We start from the raw sequence: 22,512 nt of genomic DNA on the forward strand, positions 1-22,512 counted from the left end.
GCTTCGCAGCATGCCCATTGGCTGACTCCCCAGATTCTCATCGCTTCTCGTGGTTGCTTGCATCTTCGACTCCCCGAGACTGCAGCCTCAGCACGGCTCTTATCTTCAATACGGTTGCAATGTTTTCCTTTGAGCCTTCCTCGAAGGGAGGGATTGAGTGGCTTGCGGACCTGATTAACAACAATTTGTAAAAACACCGACATTACGAAGGAAACGATTTTGAGGATCAATTGGGAGGAAGGGGGGGGGGGGCTTTGGCAAATTATAGAGGCAATGTGTCAAATTTATCAGCTCCTAAACAAATTTCATCACATGTCCCATCATTTTAATACAGAAATCACAGTTATGCACATTGACAGCACATGTGCAAGACCTGCACAGCGGGTGGCGAGAGCATTGGCTATATATGGTCGTGATCACAGCTCGCATTGGGGGGGGGGGGATGATCGAGAGAAATAGAGAGTAAGAGACAGGACATCGAGAGAGATAGAGATCGAAGGAGACAATCCAGTCCATCACCTCTCTCCGACAGCCAGGACAATATCAAAGCTCTCATCTCTCCGATTCACAGCCCGGGACTCACACAGATCAGAGCACTCGGCCATGAGCGAGATTCCTCACTTGTCCCTCTCCCTGGGTGGCATCGGTACATGTGTGTATCTTTCCTGAAGCACCGTCACTCTCTTTTGTCTTGTTTTTTTTTTCCCGAATGTGTCTAGCCCCGGTCTAAGTAGGTGTTAAGGTAAGCGAGGAACTGTTGGAGCCCGTCAGGCTCGCTGTCCAGTTATCTCTGTCATGTTACTGCATTTCACCTCCCGTGTCCCCATCCCAGCATTTGTTTATTAAATCTGTTTGCTTTTAGATGAGTTGCTGTGTATTTTGAGCTTTTCAACAAGTAACTGATTCCCTCCTCTAGCGTCAGTAAATCAACTACCATTATATATGTACAGTATGTATATTTCTATGCACTCAGGCGCGCTGAAAAGTATTGTTTTTCTCCAAAACGGGTAAAAAAATATTTGAATGAAACAAAGACAGACACTAACATCAATCTATGTTATATGCCATTGTGCTTATTGATGTCTCAACATAATCACCGTTGCGCTCCACACATTTGTGCCAACGTTCATATAGTTCTGTGATGAACCACGATCGAACTGTGCATCCTGCCGACTTAACCAGCACCTCACAGCAGCCTTGGCATCATTGTCAAAAGAAAAATCTTCTCCACAAAGGTGTTCCTCAAGTTTGGTGAAGACACCAAGATCTGACGGAGCCAAGTCGGGGCCGGTGATCCCTTGTGGCGGTACGTCATCGACCGTCTCTTATGCTCAGGATCGTAATGGTGCACCCAACTCTCATCTGCAGTCATCTCATTTCCGGCCAGTCATCCAAACTCTCATGTCCAGCACTTCACAGCACTGACAATGTCCAGTAGGCACTTTAGCTCAAAACATTTCAGCCATTCACAGGATAAAATATGTCGCGTCAGACAGCCTCAGTTAACACGGGCAGTTTGCACCGTGATCTTTTATCGTGCAAACGGCTGAAGGTTTCCTGCTAAAGTTCATTCAATTTATTTAATCTACAACTGTACCATTCCCCAAGGTCACCCATAATTTGGCGGTGGCACACACTGGAGGCAGAAGGATGGATAACAATTCTTACTTTTATAAGGGTTTATTTATAACGAGTATTGTGGAAAAGTGCACGGGACATGCAAAAATGAACAAACCAAGCGAGTCAACAGACCCATATGAATGTGGGGACACACAAACTTATTTACAGTGATGAAGAAATAACAATCCTTACACTGCTCGGTGTAACAGGCCACACTGTACAGTATGTATATTTCTATGCACTCAGGCGCGCTGAAAAGTATTGTTTTTCTCCAAAACGGGTAAAAAAATATTTGAATGAAACAAAGACAGACACTAACATCAATCTATGTTATATGCCATTGTGCTTATTGATGTCTCAACATAAAGCTGAATGTGATATTCTCATCTGCAAAAACCTGAATATGAAAATGAAAACCTGTGATAAAGCTGAATGTCTAAACTCGGTGTTTGCAGCTAAATCTTGTGTCCCAAACCCATCACTATCTCTACCCACTTTACCCAGTCGCACCCAACTGTCCCTGGACTCTGTATCCTTTTCTCCTGACAAGGTGGAGAGCTTGCTTTCAAACCTCGAGTCAGATTCTGCAACCGGTCCAGACGGCATCAGCCCACGTGTCCTCAAAGCCTGCTCTTCTGCTCTTGCTCACCCTCTCTCTGTTCTATTCACCCTCTCATTTGCTCAAGGTCATCTGCCATCTGCTTGGAAATCTGCTAACATCACTGCCCTGCATAAAAAAGGTGCAAAAACAGATCCCTGTAACTATAGACCAATCAGCCTTCTCCCAATCATCAGCAAGGTTATGGAATCCATCATCGCTTCAGACATGAAATCCTTCCTCTTCTCCAATGGCTTGATTTCCAATCATCAATTTGGTTTCAGACCAGGTCACTCTACCCTAGATATGCTGCTTCTGCTCTCCCATCAATGGATGGAGGTCCTCAATGCCAGACAGGAAATCCGAGCCGTATCCCTGGACATATCACGTGCTTTTGACACAGTCTGGCACCCTGCCCTACTCACCAAACTCTCTTCCCATGGTATTCAAGGCCATCTCCACTCATGGCTCGCAGACTTCCTCTCCTGTCGCAGTCAACGTGTGGCCCTAAATGGAGTTCTTTCATCCCCTCTTCCTGTGCAGGCTGGAGTTCCTCAAGGTAGCGTTCTGGGCCCTGTTCTTTTTCTGGTTTTCATCAATGATCTCTCGGACTCTCTGGAAAATCCTCTATTTCTCTTTGCCGATGACTCAACCCTCTGCCGCACCATCTGTCATCCCTCAGCCCGGCAAGCAGCAGCTTCTTCGCTCACTGCAGATCTGGATAAAATCACAAACTGGTCCAACACGTGGAACATGTCTTTCAATCCAGACAAATCTCACCACTCTCTCACTATGTCTCTTCGAAAGGACCGTTTACAAAACCCCCCATCCACTTTCTCAACAATCCTCTGGAAGAAGTCTTTTCTTTCAAGCTTCTAGGTCTCACTATCTGCCATGACCTTTCCTGGGAAAGTCACATTTCCAACAACCTTGCCTCAAAGCCAGTCGCCGACTGGGAATCCTCCGTCGTGCAAAGTCCTTCCTCGGCCCTCTTGAGCTCTGACCACTTACAAAGCTTTTGTCCGTAGCCTGATGGAGTACTGCTCTCCCCTCTGGGCTGGTGCTCCTGCCTCCCACCTTTCTCGACTTCACGCTGTCGAAACCAGGGCTTTTAAGATCATTGGCATCTCCCGCAATGAAGCTGAGTCTTTGGGCCTCTCACTCAATCACCGCAGGTTGGTCGGTGGTCTTTCTGTCTTCTACCGACTCCTCTCCAGCCTTGCCCCCCCTGCTCTCTCTGCGATTTGTCCCAACCACATTTCCACAGGGCGCTCAAGGTCCGCCAACAACCCCCTTCTGGTAAAACTACCAAAATCACGAATCACTGCTCATCTTCACTCTTTCATTCCTCTTTTTCCCGCCTTTGGAATAAACTTCCTCACTCTATTCTTTCCCATTCTTCACTTCAGGCTTTCAAAACAGCTCTTCACCACCACCTCTTATCTTCCCGCATCCAAATCCTCGATCTTTTCTACCCCCGATAATCCACCCAAGCCCACTTCCTTCAATTCTCCTGCTTTCCTTCCTGAAAGTCCCTTTAATGTCCATCTTCCCCTCGCCATGTTCCCCGTCCCATCCCCATCCCTCTCCCTTCCACAGTTCACCTGTGTCTGTTCCCCAATGTTTTGTCCCTTCCACTCCCGCCCCTCTTGTCTCATGCCTCCTTGCTGTGAGTTGTGTGTTAGCTCTCATACGAGCCTCGACCAAGGTATACAAAAAAAAAAAAAAAAAAAAAAAAAAAAAAAAACACTCTTGCAAAACAATGGGGGAAGCAGGCAAGGACTTTCCTATGGCATGATGCTGAGTGGTATGCAAGGTGATGGTGAAGCTCGGGAACACAAAGGGTGCCCGAATGATTCAGTGGAGGCGATGGATTGTGAGGCAGCGTTCGCGTCTCCAGGGAGAATTTTTCCCTGAACAATGATGAAGCACAGTGGGAGACAAAGAGCGAGAGATGAAGAGCCAGAGAAACAGAGAACGATTTCTTTTTTTCCAAAAGGGTCCCTCACTTATCTCTGTTCACGTGAATGTGCAGACCCAGCCCTTGTGGACACACTGTATTTTTCCACGGAGCGTCTGCACGGCGGGTCCTCTGGCCTGCCCTCTGTACCCTGGGATCACCTTTGCCTGGTCCTGTGATTGGCTGCTCACTGCTTGTGGGAAGTGCCATCCTCAAGGCCGTCCCCAATAAAAATCAGTCCCATCCCCTCTTCTGGGCCCAACATCGCATCTCGTTGCCATGGCTTGTGCTTCACCAGCCAGACAGATTGCGATCGGTCATTTTGAAATGTGAAGTCCATTGTGCCTTGTTGCCGAAAGTCTTCACCTGCCCCCCACCCTTATAGCAAGAAGTTTTTAAACATCCAATCTTCTCCCAACTATACAATTTATAACTTACAAGCGCTGCCTCGTCAGCGTATTGTGTAACAAACAATGCGAGTTTCTCTAACAGGACCCTGATACATGACAAACCAACCAACTTGAAACACATGGTCCATGTTACACTTACCATGGTCTAGCTTTGAATCCCTCTTCCCCTTGACATGGAAGATGTATGTATGTACATATATATATATATATATATATGACAGCATATCTAAGAACCACTGCAGAATCACTAACTGACCGACGTACAAAACTATTCTGTTACATTAGCTTTTCACATTCCTTTAGGAATGTGGGAGACTAGCAAGTCACCCAATAATTTGACACATCCAAATATATTGTTACGGTTCTCAGAACCGTATGCATACAACATACAGTTGTCCTGAGTCAGTTATTCCATTAATATACGTGTACTTAGGTCCCTAACTTTTGTCTAGTGGGAAGACAAGGGAGTGTGTTGCGATGGGATATTAGGTAGGTTGTTAAATCATTTTCCCCTTTTATTTTATTCCCTCCTTTTACGATCCACGGTGCCTTCGTCTCGCTTGCTCCCCTCATTTCGCTGGCCACAGCGTACCACCGTCAACCCAGACTCTCGCTTTCTGAGTCAAAATCCCGACTTCGGCTGGACAAACGCTGTAGCTGTACCACATCCACCTGCCAAAGGCCAGACATGCCTGGCGTGGGCGGACCATACCGGAGTCTGGCTGAAACCCAGCCCAGAAAGGCGGACCACGTGAAGGGCCGGTCCAATCGGACGATGACGTCGGTTTCGAAATGGCTCCTCGCGGAACTCTGGGCTCTATAAAGTATTGAGCGATCCTCAGAGTGGTCGAAGTTGGTTGGTGAAGTGGTTACGAAGGTAGTTGAGTTGGTTGGAAGGAGAATTGCAGATGAGAATTGGGAGAGAATTGTAGGGTGAAGGAATTGAAAGGGGTTTGGAGTAGTTGTGAGTGAGTGTTCCTGCTACTTATCTCCGCCGACACGTTGTCGAACCGCCCCCTTGCTTCTCGACCAAGCCTCCTGTCTGACCCCGCTTTCTGTTTGTTACCTCCGACCTCACGACCTCGACGAACAGCCTCTTTCCTGGTCCTGCCTGCTGCTCATCTCTCGCCCCCTTTGGACTCCGCTCTTCTCCACTCAAGCCCCTCCTGCAGACACGATGTCCACACGTTCGGTTGTGGCCGAACAACTCAACCATTGTCGGGTGCCGCACTACGGAGCATCCCTCCCCCGAAATGCTCAGGTACCGAGAAACTATAACCTCAACCCCCTTCCTCCCTGGCTGCAAAAGTCCTTTTCTTTTCATTGGGTTTTCTTTGTCTGAGTGTGTTGGCGCCTATTTGATAAGTAAGCCTGTTTAAGATCTTTTGTCATTACTGCGAATAATCTCGCGTCAAGTCTGCACTGTGTCGGCTTTGAAAGTTGCTTGTAAAATTGCCGCACCCCACACCTCTCTCATTTTTCCCTGCATTACATCCCCAATAAACCTTTTGTTGTGCCACATGCTTTTCCTCGCTTTTTGTAAATAAATAATTGTTGTAGAAATGTTCCCAGCTCACCTTTGTCTTTTCTCCCATTGGTCCAGCATGGTTCGAATCTAAGTTTAGCCGGGTCTTTATTCCCAACAATCGGTTCCTTCAAGCCGGTACGTCCTTGGCAGTGCCACTCGGCTGCATCCGATCCGGAAAGGAGATCCGATCCGGTATAGTGATCCGGTTCAGACAAGGCGTACCGAGGGCATGGTTCCACGGTGGTTAAACCGCGTGGTTAATTAGGTAATCCGATTCACCCATAGGCGGGAGGACCCGAGGCCATGCGGTTGTTATTGGCGTCCACGGTCAGTTAAGCAACCCGCCGCGTCACGGAATTATCCGTGAGCGACGGCCTACAATTCCAGGGAGTCTGGTGAGAATTGACGCAGCTTCCCCCACCTTGTGGTCTTCTCACCCGACTCCGCCGGCCCGCAACAATATGCAATTTACTTGGGTGTATCGTGAAGGTTAACCTGTTTAATCATCACCATTCATCAAGTTGTGTGTGATGTTGGTCCATCACATGCAAACAAATCTCCTTTACAAGAAGGAGAGATAACAAAATTATGGCCCTTAATAACATTTTAAGCAGATGCACAGACAGATACAGCATAAAGAAACTACACAAATGATAAAACACAGGATTAATACTGTATTATGTAACTTGGACACAATGCCAATTAAAGGTAAAAACTAAAAACAAAACAAAAAAAAAAAACTTTGGTTAAATTAGACAAAAATGTTATGGTTAACTCGGGGAATTTTGGCAAAAAGTGTTTTGGGTCAGTTGTGCGCAATAGTCGAGCCTATAGGCCTTGCAGCAAACCTCAATATATGGGCAGTGTGGACAACACACAACACACTCAACACAAAAGGTGCAAATAACTTTGACATTATCTACGTATAAGGTACAAAATAAACTTCAGTCAAATTAGACGTAAAAATGTTATGGTTCCATTTAACAACTTTGTCAAACTGGGCTGAGGCTGTAATATTAAAGTAGGCCGTTGGGGGGGAGGGAGCGGGGCGCTTTATTAAAGTTGAGCTGTTCAATGACAGACAGAATGAAAACAGACAGGCAAACAGAAACAAACAGACACACATCAATCCCTCTCCAAACTCTTCTGGAATGGGCGAGCATCATGACTCGCTGTGTCCAGAGAAGAAATCCACAGACAGCATTTTAGACAACTCTCAGATTTTGGAAGAGAAGCCATCTACATAGTACCTATGCAGTGGCGTGAGGGGATGGGAAGAGGATTGGGGGGATGGTCAAGTCAAAAATATTGATATGTTGAAGAAAAATAGCACAAAGGAATGGGGAGAGAAGGAAAGGGAAAGGAGAAAAAAATGGTCTTCTCAGGAAAAAGGAAGATGGAGAAGGTTGGGTCAAAAATGGTCATTTCAAAGTTTATAATGTATAGATGTGACTCCCAAAGATTGAAGAAGAAAAAAAAAATGTGCAAAAAAACCAAACAAACCCCCAAGAGAAGTTCAACAGGATGAATTAAACCTCATAGTTGTGGCTCAAGGAATCCACTCACTGTTGCACGAGCAGGATCACCATATAGAAAGTGTTTAGTGGATTAGACAAAAAACAAACTCATCCAAGTTTGTGAACAGGTATGCCTTTTGGCAGTGGTGCAATCATGACATCATGACTTTTCTGATCTTGGATGAAGGGATAACTGGTCTGTAATTGAGAGGATCATTCTTAATTTCTCCTTTTTACAAATTACTATGACTACCTTCCTTGGGAGTCCAGGAAAAAGTTTTGCTTTCAAGAAAAGAGACAATGCTTAATGGAGCAGGATTGAAGGTTAGCCTGGGAGTACCTTGATGTAAAGCTCAGGTGATCAAGACAAATTATCGGAGAAGGGTGGGAACAGGGTCTCCGCAGGTGTAGTTAAGCTCAACAGACATTTCGTTCTTCATCTATCTATAATTCCAGCAATGTGTGTGTGTGTGTGTGTGTGTGTGTGTGTGTGTGTGTGTGTGTGTGTGTGTGTGTGTGTGTGTGTGTGTGTGTGTGTGTGTGTGTGTGTGTGTGACTGCTGTTTCTCGACAACCACTGGTCCGATCTAATTGAAACTTGCCAGGTATATTGCTGGGGACCTGAGGATGTGCCTTTGAAGGTTTGATATTAATCGGACAAGTGGTTCCCAAGTTATGGCCATTTACTTACCAAACCAATGACAAGACACGTTGCTGCACGGCATGGCCGATGGGGGAAGGGAAGCTCAGCCGCGTTCCCCATTACGGGTTACAACGTACGGGCTTCCGGATAATGATGACTTTGTGTATTCTAATAATTTCTCGATTTCTTCTGCGCATTTATAGATAAACACGATACCCCAAGTAATCATCGTTTTCATATGAGACGGTGCATAAATTTCAGTAACATCATAGTGAGCTGGTGTGCTCCGAACCAGGAAGTACATTTTTTTTTTCATCTCTTCTCTTCTCTTTTTGTTTCTCCTTGCGACGACATTGCGAAAAGGCAAAATACGTTGGCGCTAATTGAATAATTGGCCATTAAAACTAAATTGCGAATAATCGTAACTGCGATATGCGAACTTCCGGGCCACGCAAGTTTCGGGTACGCGAGAGCGAAGAAATGGCCTGTGTGGTTGTTGTTTCTTGCTCGCGGTTTGAATATTTATTTATTAATTTTTTTTTTTTTTTTTACGGGCACGTACGAGTAATTACAAAATGAATCAAACTGAAGCCAGGACAACTTTAAAGGCGAGGACAAACTACCTGTCAATTTATCACCATGAAAAGAATTTGAAACCAAACTCAGATTTTTACATTAAGTGCATTTGATTAAAAAAAAAATCAACAGGTTGTCTATGTTCACTGGGACCGCCAAACCTTTCCAATCAACAGTCACAAAAAACTCTGAGTGAATTTGACCATCATGGATGGCTTTTTAAAAAAATACAGAACAAAGACGAGAAAGTTCATTGAACATCTTATCCTGCGCAATCTTGAGAAAAAGGACATGGGAAGGGTCTTTTCAACTCTTGCTTTAAATTTCTGAGCCCAATCTCGATTTGTGTGGAAGGACATTAGGAAAAGGAACATCGTCAATTCGGGGGAGAAATCAGATATGTTGGATGGAGGAAGTAACAAAGGCAGTTGGGAAGAAAAAGGAAGTTTGGAAGGGGATCGAGACGATCAAGGGTAGAGGGGGACAACCGGATGCAGAGTTGCTGCACCTGTATGGGTAAGCAGCCAGGACAGCTATGGATAAGGCAAGGAATGATATGGAAGAGTAAGTGTACAACAAGATGGAAAAAGATCTATAAATTTGCCCATGACAGGGATGAGGAGAGTGAGGATATGAAGGGGGAGGGGGGTAGTGAAATCGAAGAAGAGCAGCAGGGGTTTATAAAAGGGGAGGGGGCGACGGATGGGATGTTCATGCTGAGACAGCTGATGGAGAAGACATTGGAGGTGCAAGGTTAAATGGCATTGGGATTTGTGAACCTGGAGAAGGCTTATGACACCGTCCTGAGAGATGGTGATGGCGACACTGAGATGGATGGGAGTGTCGGAAGCAGAAGTTAGGTTGGTAGATGGGATGTATAAGGGATTGAAGGGAAGAGTTTTGGTTTGTCCTCGGATGTTGGAGGAGTTCAGCATGAACATCGATTTGAGGCAGGAAAGCTCTTTCAGCCCACTCATGTTTATCATGGTGATGGAGCTGGTAAGCAGGAAAGTAAACATGAGCGGTATTCTGGGGAGGGTGCTGTTGTGTCAGAGTGTAGACGGGAGATACAGGAAGTACTGGGGGAGTGGAAGGAGGCATTTGGGAGGCATGGGCTGAGGATGAGTATGGAGAAGACTGAGGTGATGTAGGTTGGGCAGCAGAGAAAATAAATTAATATTACGTGAGAGGGGAAGGAGATGAGACAGGGAAATAGGTTTGAGTATCTTGGGGAAACAATGACTGGGGATGGAAAGTCCGAGGCAGAGGTGCAGAGGAGGATTCAGGTGGGTGCGAATGCATGGAGGAGGCTGGAGGGAGTAATGCCAGACAGAAAGATATCAAGGAAATTGAAAGGGAAAGTTTTGGTGATTTGTGTGATGCCGGTCTACCTTTACAGTCTGGAAGCGGTGGCACTGACAGAGAGAACACCAGAGGAAAGACCAGGGGGAACGATAACTAAAGGCATGGGTAAGATTACAGCCATTATAAAATTGGTATGAAACGCCTCATTAGGAGGATTTAAACGCAGTGGTTCATCTTGGGTAATCACTCGGCTGTAGAGACACCAGCTGTAGGCGACAGGACTCCGAGTTTTTGTACATCGGAGACTGAAGGAAGGACCTGTTCTGCTTTCCTGGCAGATGGCATACATATATATATATATATAGAAGAAAATATTTTGCTGACTATTTATACAATACTTATAGATTGAAACATAAAAAAAGTGTTGGTATGGCCAACTATTTGGAATTCATCATTCGTCGATAGTTTTTAATGCCACACATAGCTTATTAATAAGCGAGGGGTGCAAGACCAAGCCTGGAGCAGAGCTGATTTGTAATCTAACTTTTAAATGAATCTGAGAATTCTCTGCTGTTTCCAACCCTGACTTCGAAGCTTTCATCTTTTAAAATGACAAACAAAGCAGCTGCATGAACCTTGTGAAATCAAGCTCCCTACTAAGATGGGCCCCTGTATCCCATTTTGAAAAACATTCCACCAAACTTTGTAAGAAGATAATAGCATAATACTTACGGCGCTTGGGGGAAATTGCTTGCAAGAAGGCTGTCAGCACATCACAGTGATGCTGCAAATCACGGCCCATGCGGTCGCGTTGCCGCAGACGTTGCACGAGACGTGCCGAACGATACCTCACAAGCTCCTGAAGCTCCAACACTGCCTGCTTCAGTTTAGCGAGTTCTGTCAACACACCACATTGGACCAGCATCTTTATTACATTGGTAAGCTAGTTATCTGGTCAGCTGTCACTTTCTTCTCATGCAGGACAACTGTCATTTTGAGAAATGTACATCTTAATTGCTGAATAACAAAAAATTGCAAGTAGATTAAAAAAAAACAAAAAAAACATATGGTTCTTAAATAAATATGATTTTGAACAAAACAAAAACTAAACAAACAAACAAACAAAAAAGCAGGAATAAAATTTGATTTCACACAACTTGTTTGCAAGAATCTGGCGTAATTAATTTTACAATCGACGATTGGTTACTCAATAGCGAAGACCTTTCGAAAAAGTGAAATCGGATGGTACAAAGGTAGCACACTTGTCTCTAAAGCTGTCTGGTCTGGATTCCTGCCACATCCAGTCGAACGTCAGGCCTGACCAGTGGGTTTGTGAAATTATTGGGCCAAAAAATGCTCGGTCAACCCCACAAGAAGGTGCAAATAATTTGAAACCATTCTAATAGTAGAAGTGGGACTAGTAGATGCCTTTTCACAAGAAAGTGACAACAAGTGAAGGTTCTAATAATATCCAGGCTCAATGTTTATCTTTCCTTGTTGAACAAGAGTGACCGCACTGTGGTCACAACCTGCGACAAAAATATGGTCACGGCCAATTGGGAAATAAACTTTTAATAGCACATTAAAAGCGCAACTCAACACCTCTCATCCATGTCAGCCCCTGCCATGCTTATATTAGAACGAACTGATACGTCACACAGTCACGGATTGTTTAACCCCAACATGGGGCCATTCAAAAATTATGTAACGGTTTTTTTTTTTAGGAAGGTATGTACCGTGCATACCGATGCGCTAGATTAAACCTTGCTCATAATTTTTATTCGACATGTTAGATTTTTCATGGTCCCTCATCATGAGTAACACTCGACCCAAACAAAGCCAATGGAAATCTGATGTAACAAACCTGAGCAGTGTATGATCAATCAGAGGCCTACAAACCTGACGTCTTCGGCCTACCCCAAAAAACCAAGATGGCAGCCATATCATTTTGTCTGGGTGCCATGGTGGATGGAGTCGAGCGTTAGATGTAGGTGCGGTCCGGCAGCTGTCCGACCAATGGGTGCACATTTCAGAAATCGACCCACACCAACAACCACAACAGCAGCAGCAACAACCATGCGGAGCTCTTGTGGACTTGAGACAAAAAGTGGTCGTTACTTATCAACTTACCCTCTTTACAAGATGCGTTACCTTGTAAAGTAAATAAATAAAAGAGGTAAAATTTTCCAACATACTGATGCTGCTTTCCTGTGCAACCAGCATACAAAATCCATTGACATTTCAAATCCGAGTAGAAGAATGTCAGTCGACATTTTTCACTCTAGAAAAAACAAAAAGAAGTGATTTTCCATTCGTACAACTTTACGTTTCATCCATTTCCATTTTGGGAATGTCTTTCCTTCCAACAAATCTGTTTGAAGTCTGGCCTATTTCGCACTTCCATCTGAATGAATGTATCATAGAGCTGGGCCTTCAAGGCCTGCAGCAGATGGGGTGACCAGTCACTCCAAGTTTTTCCTTGAAAAAAAAAATCAGAATTACTTGCATTCTACAAATCCTTTGTCCGTAGCTGAATGGAGTGCAATTGTCACTTTTGGGTGAGAACCCAAGCACCACATCTGTCTCTCCTGGCTTGCATGGAGTCTAAAGCTCTCAATATTACTTGAGTTTCCCTAAATGAGGCTGAAACACAAGATTTGCTACTTTCACATTGCAAGCACAAGGTGCCCTCTGTTTTCTTTGATGGCCTCTCTTCCGGTTGGTTTAGCTCTCGCTGCTCTCTCGGCCATCCGACCCTCCCAACAACTACAGGATGATGATGTGTTCTTGCAGTAACCTCCTCATGGTTAAACTTGAGCCTCAGTGTTGCAGGGAAAAAAAATCCAGGTTTGAATCACTTAGTATACCAGCAAATACCACCTACCGCTTCGCTGACGGGAATACAAAGAGAAAAATAGGGGCAAGAAACAGATGGGGGAGAGTGAGGAGGGGTGGGGGAAGGGGGGAAGTGAAGGAGGGTAGGGGAAGGGGGAAGGGGAAGTGAAGGAGAGGGGGAAAGGGGTACAGTGAAGGAGAGGTGGGAGGAGGTGGGAAGTGAAGGAGGGTAGGGGAAGGGGGAAGCGAAGGAGGGTAGGGGAAGGGGGAAGCGAAGGAGGGTAGGGGAAGGGGGAAGCGAAGGAGGGTAGGGGAAGGGGAAGCGAAGGAGGGTAGGGGAAGGGGGAAGCGAAGGAGGGTAGGGGAAGGGGGAAGCGAAGGAGGGTAGGGGAAGGGGGAAGCGAAGGAGGGTAGGGGAAGGGGAAGCGAAGGAGGGTAGGGGAAGGGGAAGCGAAGGAGGGTAGGGGAAGGGGGAAGCGAAGGAGGGTAGGGGAAGGGGGAAGCGAAGGAGGGTAGGGGAAGGGGGAAGCGAAGGAGGGTAGGGGAAGGGGGAAGCGAAGGAGGGTAGGGGAAGGGGGAAGCGAAGGAGGGTAGGGGAAGGGGGAAGCGAAGGAGGGTAGGGGAAGGGGGAAGCGAAGGAGGGTAGGGGAAGGGGGAAGCGAAGGAGGGTAGGGTAGGGGAAGGGGGAAGCGAAGGAGGGTAGGGGAAGGGGGAAGCGAAGGAGGGTAGGGGAAGGGGGAAGCGAAGGAGGGTAGGGGAAGGGGGAAGCGAAGGAGGGTAGGGGAAGGGGGAAGCGAAGGAGGGTAGGGGAAGGGGGAAGCGAAGGAGGGTGGGGGAAGGGGGAAGCGAAGGAGGGTGGGGAAGGGGAAGCGAAGGAGGGTGGGGGAAGGGGGAAGCGAAGGAGGGTAGGGGAAGGGGGAAGTGAAGGAGGGTGGGGGAGGGGGAAGTGAAGGAGGGTGGGGAAGGGGGAAGTGAAGGAGGGTGGGGAAGGAGGAAGCAAATGAAGGTGTGGGGCATGGGGGAAGTGAAGGAGGGTGGGGAAGGGGGAAGCGAAGAAGAGGTGGGGGGAGGAGGGAAATGAAGGTGTGGGGGATGGGGGAAGTGAATGAGGCGTGGGGGGAGAGGGGAAGTGAAGGATGGAGGGGGGAAGGGAATGAGGGGTGGGGGAAGGGGAGAAGTGAAAGAGGTGTAAGGGGCTGTGGAAATGAAGGAGGTGTGAAGGGGGGAGGGGAGAGGAAGGGTGTTATCAGGGCGAAAGTGCTTTCAATCGTTGATTGCAAAAGCGAACTTGTTGCTGTTGTAGACTTTGGTTTCTTTGAATCCGCATTCCCATCCGTCAGTAATAGGTACTCTCTCTGGTGTTTGGTTTTCAAATGTTTTAGCATATTGGACGTATTACAGTGATGAGCAATGGCCATTGGACAAAGCGAGTATGCAACTTTTGGCTGTCCTTCTTTAACCTTCCTGAAATGCTTCCAAACTGCACTTCTGGACCTTTTGAACAACATATCAAAATTTTATCGGTCGATGTGTTGCCTACCTGTCCATCAGCAAAGCAATCAGCACCCTTTACCGGCCGACTCCAAATGCCATGCTATCCATTTAAGAGGAACGAGTTTAGTTTTCAAGTGATTTGCTTTTGCTGCGATATTGCAAATGGGATGCCCCAGGTGCGTGTTCCTTTTTAATCAATACACTACCAGGCCATGTGTAACAGGGACAAAAAAAATTTCACTCCCAAAAAACGCTTCTTTCTTTGAAGTAGGAATTACTCAAAATTTATGTCGATTCCGGTTCACGACTCGATTCCTGTCGATGCCACGGTTGGAATCGAGCACTTTAGAATCTATTCTGGCCACCACTATTAAGTACTCAAGCAAGCATTCCATTGAAATGGTTGATAAGGAATGGCTGGCTGGGTCATGCAAAACACAATCCAGAAATGAACGTAGGTGAATGGAGTACAAAAATGTGTGAAGTGAACAAATGAACACTTTTTTTTAATCAGTTGGAATTGCTACTAAGTTCAATTCCACAGTTTAACTTTTGAAATCCGATTCAATTGAGATTTTATAGCTGATTGCATTTCAGCTTCAATGCTTACAATTGTCCAGAGAGTTGTACAGGGATGTAGGGGGGATGGGGTTTGGGAGGAGGTAAGCGTGGGGTGAGGGGAAGGGAAGGCAGATATGCGGTGGAGCATTAATTAGGATTCATACTGTGTCATCATAATGATTCTGCAGAGAATAACAGTGAAGATGGAAACAAAATAATGTCTGAAATCCATTTTCTACCGGTCAAACTACAGTATAAACACCGCCCGGACACATCCAGAGATAACCACCATCCAGATTATCAAATAATGTGTGAATACAACTCAATGGACATTTTAAGCATTCCACTTGAAATGTGATAACTTCTAGAATCTCTTCATCTGAGCCAAATCTCAAAAATTAAAATGCAGAATTGACCTTAGCAGCAGTTCCGACTGCTAAAAATAAAAAAGTGTTAATTTGTCCAATTAGCATATTGTTTGATACTCCGGATGTTTCAGGACGGTGTTTATTTGACCGCACTGGCTTGGCAAGTGATTTGTGATTGGTTATAACAAACATCACCTGGAGACACGTGGAATGTCAAACAATATCCGAATTAGACAAATGAACAACTTTTTTTTTTTTTAGCACTCGGGACTGCTGCCAAGATCAATTCTGCAGTTTAAATTTTGAGACTCAGCTTGATTTCCGATCATCAATTTGGTTTCAGACCAGGTCATTCTACCCTAGATATGCTGCTTCTGCTCTCCCAACAATGGATGGAGGTCCTCAATGCCGGACATGAAATATCACGTGCTTTTGACACGGACTGGCACCCTGCCCTGCTCACAAAACTCTCTTCCTATGGTATCCAAGGCCATTTCCACTCATGGCTCAGACTTCCTCTCCTGTCACAGTCAATGTGTGGCCCTAAATGGAGTTCTTTCATCCCCTCTTCCTGTCCAGTCTGGAGTTCCTCAAGGTGACGTTCTGGGCCCTTTTATTTTTCTGGTTTTCATCAATGATCTCTCCGACTCTCTGGAAAAATCCTCCTTATCTCTTTGCTGATGACTCCACCCTCTGCCGTACCATCTGTCATCCCTCAGACCGGCCTGCAGCAACTTCTTCACTCACTGCAGATCTGGGTAAAATCACAAACTGGTCCAACACGTGGAACATCTCTTTCAATCCAGACAAATCTCACACTCTCACTATGTCTCTCCGAAAGAACCGTTTAGAACCCCCCCCCCCCATACACTTTCTCAACAATCCTCTGGAAGAAGTCCTTTCTTTCAAGCTACTGGGTCTCACTATCTGCCATGACCTTTCCTGGGAAAGCCACATTTCAAACCTCGCCTCCAAAGCCAGTCACCGACTGGGTATCCTCCATTGTGCAAAGTCCTTCCTCGGCCCACCTGAGCTCCTGACCACTTACAAGGCTTTTATCCACAGCCTGATGGAGTACTGCTCTCCCCTCTGGGCTGTTGCTCCTGCCTCCCACCTTTCTCGGCTTCACGCTGTCGAAACCAAGGCATTTAGGATCATTGGTATCTCCTGCAATGAGGCTGAGTCTTTGGGCCTCTCACTCTCTCAACGCAGGCTGGTCGGTGGTCTTTGTGTCTTCTACCGTCTCCTCTCCAGCCTCGTCCCCCCTGCTCTCTCTACGATTTGTCCACACATTTCCGCAGGGCGCTCAAGGTCCGCCAACAACCCCCTTCTGGTAAAACTACCAAAATCACGAATCACTGCTCACCTTCACTCTTTCATTCCTCTTTTTTTTCCCCCACATTTGGAATAAACTCCCTCACTCTATTCAATCCCATTCTTCCCTCCAGGCCTTCAAAACAGCTGTTCACCACCACCTATCATCCCCCATCCAAATCCTCGATCTTTTCTACCCCCGTTAATCCACCCAAACACACCTCCTTCAAATTCGCTGCAATGTCCATCTTGTATACCCCATGTTCCCCGCCCCATCCCTCTCCCTTCCATAGATCTCATAATGTCTCTGTTCCCCATTGTTTTGTCCTTCCCACTCCCGCCCCTCTTGTCTCATGCCCCACTTGCTGTGCGTTGTGTGTTAGCTCTCATACGAGCCTCGACAAGGTACACAAAAAAAAAAAATAAGGTGAAGATATTTTGGAGGTTATTGCATATGTGGAAACTAAATATAGCTACAAACACTTGGAGGTGCCCAGGATGTCAAACAATGTCCGAATTGGATAAATGATTATTTTTCTTTTTTTTAGCAGTTGGAACTGCTGCTGAGATCAGTTAAGAGATTGAAATTTTGAAATTTGACTCAGGTTAAGAGATCCTAGAGGTTGTAGCATTTGTGGAAATTAAATAAGGCCTTGAACACTGGCTGTTTATAAGCATTGCGATGTATCCAGTGATTTGTAGGTATGAAAATGGGGCATTTGATTATGTGAGAAAGAAAAGTGAAAAAAAAATTCTGAGCGCTTTATCGTTAAGAAACTTTTGCGGCCTGTTCCAAGTGAAGGCATTGTTGAGGAGGCTGATCATAATGACGAATCAAGACCAAGGCAAGCTGACAGAAGGCTGACTCAGAGGCTGACCAAGGATGGCACCTTGATGAGGGATAATTAAATGAGGCCATTAATTATCTTCAATAGTGGTGTTTCAATTAACCGAAACAACAAATTTTCATTCATGCACTACCTTGGAGTTCCCTTCGTATGTGTGCAAAGTTTGGGCCCGCTAGGTTTCCCAGTTGTGGAGTTATGGAGGAGAAAGACTGACCCACACTGACATTTATTATTATTATTATATTAATACGCCAAGCCATATTTTGTGGATGCATCTCCTTCGAAACTGCTGGACGGATTGTCGCCACTTTCGGCATGCAGGTGCTCTGTGGTCTAATGTACAGCATAGGCTATGTGAGATTGCGCCACAGGGACAGGTTTGGGAATTTTGGGCAATTTTCTAATTTTTACATTTGTTTGCATGGCGACGTGTGACGTCACCGCTGAGAGGCATAATGACGTCGTGACATCATCGGTCATTCACTGACATCATTACGTCTGTCGTTGACAGACCGTCACCACTGATAGGCGTAATGCCACTCCTAGAAAACAGCGTCTGCAATGTAAAACCCTCTTCTGCACATGCTGACTACCTCAGAAGGTGCATTTGACACACAAAAAAAAAATCTAACAAGAAACATCGTATACAAAGAAATTCTATAAATCACATTGTGAACACTTGCTATATTAACGTCCTAACGAACCCTCACTTTAGAAACTTCGTGCAGAGCGTGGGTTTGGCTCGCCAGACATAAATACACCAGCAAGATACCTGTGCTATTCACAGGAGGGAGCCCAAAAGCAAGCACACAATGCAGTAATGACGAATGCCAAACAATTTTTTTTCTGTGGATCAATTCATCCCTCGATGACCCTCAAAAATGTTCATACTGATCGGATGGAGCATTCCACATGTGCAATTATGATGTCATACTGATGGACTTGAAAGGGTTTTGAAAATGCCAAAAAGGTGACTTGTATTCTACAGTGTTCAAGTTTATAACTCAATTGAAATAAAATAGATTTTAAAGGTTGCAGAAAAAAAAGGTTTTTTTGGAAGTTTACCGCCGTTGATGCAACTTATTTTACACCACCTTATCCAAAATGTTGCTTGCATACGTCATTTGTGTCCTTTATGACATCCTTAAAACAGTAAGTTTCCTGCTTAGAATGGTTTTCAATTTTGTTTGAGTGCCAGACAGGCAGTCAGAGTAAAAAAAAAAAAAAAAAAAAAAATCATCTCGCTCCTTTCTGCACATGTACGATTGGGATGAATTCAGAGGCAAAGTACTGCTAAACTACAGGTTCATATCCCGATTCATGTTCAAAATATAACATTCAATTGAAATTATGTTGTTCCTTGATCATAAACTGACGTTTGTAGACACAGACTGACATGAACCAATTGCTTCACCCCACTTTTCACTTCACGTGCGTGGGGTAACTGAAATGAAAAAGCAAACTTTCAACCAACTTATTCTTCCAAGCAAACATCAACACATTAAGCCAATATAATGCTTTTCTAAAAATATATAGCAATATGAAAATATGCAAAATCCACAGAAAAAAAAAGAAAAGAACAAGCTATTATCTACATATATATATATATATATATATATATATATATATATATATATATATATATATATATATATATATATATATCTTCTTCTTCTTCTTTCGGCTGCTCCCGTTCGGGGTCGCCACAGCGGATCATCCGTATGATCCGCATAGTGATTTGGCACATGTTTTACGCCGGATGCCCTTCCTGACGCAACCCTGGTCGCCTCTTACGACACAGGGATATGGTACACCTATTTTAACCGGGGTATACACCGGCCCAGTATACTGGTACTCATTTCGCCGACCTCGGAAGGATGACAGGCTGAGTCAACCCCCTGGTGTATTAATTCAGTGGCCCAACGGGGCTTGAACTCAGTACCTTTTGGATCCCAAGCTGCTGCCCTAACCACTGCACCAACACCAGGCTCATATATATATATATATATATATATATATATATATATATATATATATATATATATATATATATATATATATATATATATATATATATATATATATATATATATATATATATATATTGTTGTGGTTACCAAATTCGCAAACCACCATTCAGGTCCCTTAGGTGAGATATCTCGGTAAGTATATGTGTAGTTAGGCCCAAACCCGTTGTCTAGAGGGAATAAATGTCATTCATGCGTGCTGCGACTCTTCAGGATAGCCGTTTTTCTTTTACTATCTTTATTTTGGGACCAACCGCCATTATCACCACCGCCAACCGCGTCTCAACAGTCATCACAACATCAACCACCCACCGCGGCGCCGCTTCACCACAGCAGCCACGACCTTTGCCGTCACACCTCGCAACCGTCGCATCGCCACCGTTCTTGCGCCGCTTTTGGGTACCGGTATTGGACTCGTGCAGGGCGCGCGCCGAACAGCGTGTACAAAACCACGGACTTTCCGCTCCAAAAACGGATCAAAAACGACTCACGCCCACTTTTGTTCCGTCCAATCGGTGAGCAAGGGGCGATTTGGCCCCGCCTCCAGGGCGTTGGAGGGCGGTCGCTATGTGCAAATTCATGGATCAAAATGCATTCACGCCCACTTTTTCTCGGGCCAATGGGGAGCGAGGTGAAAGGTCGAAGGCAGGGGGTCAAAGGCGAAGCCACGGGGCTTATATAAGCGGCTGCGTTCGTCAGAAAAGTGTGTCGTGTGTGCGTTGGAAGGAGTTCGCAGGAGGAAGAGTTCGGAGTTGGAGTCGGAGCGAAGAGGACGGAGCTGTGGAGAGGCGGCGGCGGCGAAGGCAGACGAGGGGTGCTCGCGTCGGTGCCGGGAGCTGCACACCAGGGAGGCCGATGGCGCGACCTGGTCGAGGTGGAGACGCTCGTCGCGGGACCCGAGACAGAGTAAAAATCCTCCTTACCCCGAGCATCAGCAACCCCCTCCTGTTTCCCCCTGCGCTGAGATAGTGCGACCAAGGGGGCCCCTTTTCCCACCCCCTACCAGACACTGTCCGCGAGGCCCGCGGAGTTGAGGCACCACCGCCGCTCCGCGTCTCATCACCAGACGGGTAGGCCCGACACGGTCTCGGCCCCAGGCCCGCCTACCCCCTCGTCCTGGAGGGTGGTTCTCTTTTTTTTTGCTTTGGGAATGTGTGTTGTCGGCGCCGTCTGTGAAGTAAAATTGTATCAGTGTTGCCGTGTGCTCGCGTAATCGGTATTAGATCTGCATTGTCGCATTTGCTTTTTGTCTTCTTCTTTTCTATGTGCTTTTGGTGGAATTGTATATGTGTGCTTTCCGTTCATCGCGAATAAATGTGCTTTATGTTGAACTGTTTCCCGCTTCGCTTCGTCATTTCTTTCATTGAATCCTCATCTTGCTTCACGTAAAGGGTTGGTAGTGGTAATTAATCGAACCGTCGAGGCCGACGATAACACCGCTCGGTTATCCCGATAGTACGGAACGGGTCGCTTAAGTGGCCCGTGTCCGAAGTCGACCTGCGGCGAGGTGCGATCGCCCGGTCTACCCTCCGCGTGGGTACTTAGGTAGGTCGAATTTGGCGAGCAACCCTATCCCACGCGGGGGCCGAGTGGCTCGATCGCGGTGAGACCGAAAGGTCCACCCGTGACTGGTTCCCGGCGTTAGTCCGAGAGGGTCACGACTGGATTGTCCGTCCGGTGGGCGACGTGCCGCAATTCGAGTTACGTGGCCGTCAGCACGCCGGCGGGCGCGAATCCGTAACAATATATATATATATATATACATATTATGGTCACGAATTTTCATGAAGCCAACGAAGATTAGGATGATAGATGAATGATGAGCAAAAACAAGATCGACATTTTCAATTAATTTAAATACAAGACTTCCAATGAGAGCTAAAAAATTAATTTTTTTTGAAGAAAGATAATGAAGTTCAACATCCTAAAAACAATAAAAAGAGCAAGCAGAGATTGCAAACCCTCACCAGGACTTCTTTCGAGTGGTGTATTTTTGAAGGTTTTAGGGTAAATCCAATATGGCTACGAAATCATGTGACCAATGACATATGTGTGAACGTTTTGTTCCTCATGGATAGGCGGTCATACATGTAAAGTTTCGCCTCGATCTGTTCAACCACTTCAGAGAAGAAAATCTTTGAAGGTTTTTAAAAAAAAAAAACCCAACGATATGACTGCTGAATCACGTGACTGACGACGTCATGATTTTATTTTTTTCTGTGGACCATTTTATCCCAAGATGACCCTCAAAAATTTTCATCCCGATTGGATGTGGCGTTCTACATACGCAATGACGTCATAACAATCATACTCATTCCCCATGAGGAGTACATGCAATGTGCCAAGTTTCAATTTTTATCTCGCCTGTTCGAAGAACAGAGAGCTACAGCGATACCCCCAGCGTGCGCGTGCGCGCGAGCGCGAGCGCGAAAATGTTAAAGTTTTTGGTGCAAGTTATTAGCTCGCCTGTTTCCTTTCTAATGTTTTTATCTACCACACTATTTTTTACTGATTACAATATACAAATACATATATTGCTTTAAAATTATTTTGATCAGACTTCACTGCAATGCTTTATAAAAAATATTATTAGACTAGTGTTTTAAAAACGATAAATGTATAAAGAGGCGAGCATTGGGTGGCTTTGACACCAACTCTGGTTTTCCTTGGTGCGGTTTCAGAGATACAGAGGTCCAAACTTGTTCCGTTTTCCACAACACAAACTGCCACACCACATGAACTATGACATCATAATTATCATTAAAACATTCTACATGTGTCGTCGCACCAATGGTGAAAATTTCCTCTCAATCCGACAAGCCGTTGCGCGTCATACCAGCATCAAAACCACTGACTATATTCCATTAAGAATATCCTGATCTCTTGTTAAAATTTCAGGCTTCACTTGA

General features: G+C 45.5%; 1 protein-coding gene across 4 annotated transcripts in view; it reads right to left on the bottom strand.

The window, feature by feature from the left end:
* Nucleotides 1-22,512, bottom strand: part of TBC1D30 (TBC1 domain family member 30) — an 87,609-nt gene that overhangs the window by 63,231 nt on the left and 1,866 nt on the right. For all 4 annotated transcript variants that reach the window (XM_085870406.1, XM_085870405.1, XM_085870410.1 and 1 more), the window contains exon 2: nucleotides 10,889-11,053. In XM_085870406.1, coding sequence (XP_085726532.1) covers nucleotides 10,889-11,053 — 165 coding nt within the window. The remainder of the gene's footprint in view (nucleotides 1-10,888; nucleotides 11,054-22,512) is intronic.

This window comes from Eptatretus burgeri, chromosome 2, assembly GCF_056783735.1.
Source record: "Eptatretus burgeri isolate ZD-2024b chromosome 2, Ebu_testis_v1, whole genome shotgun sequence".
NCBI classification, from domain to species: Eukaryota; Metazoa; Chordata; class Myxini; order Myxiniformes; family Myxinidae; genus Eptatretus; species Eptatretus burgeri.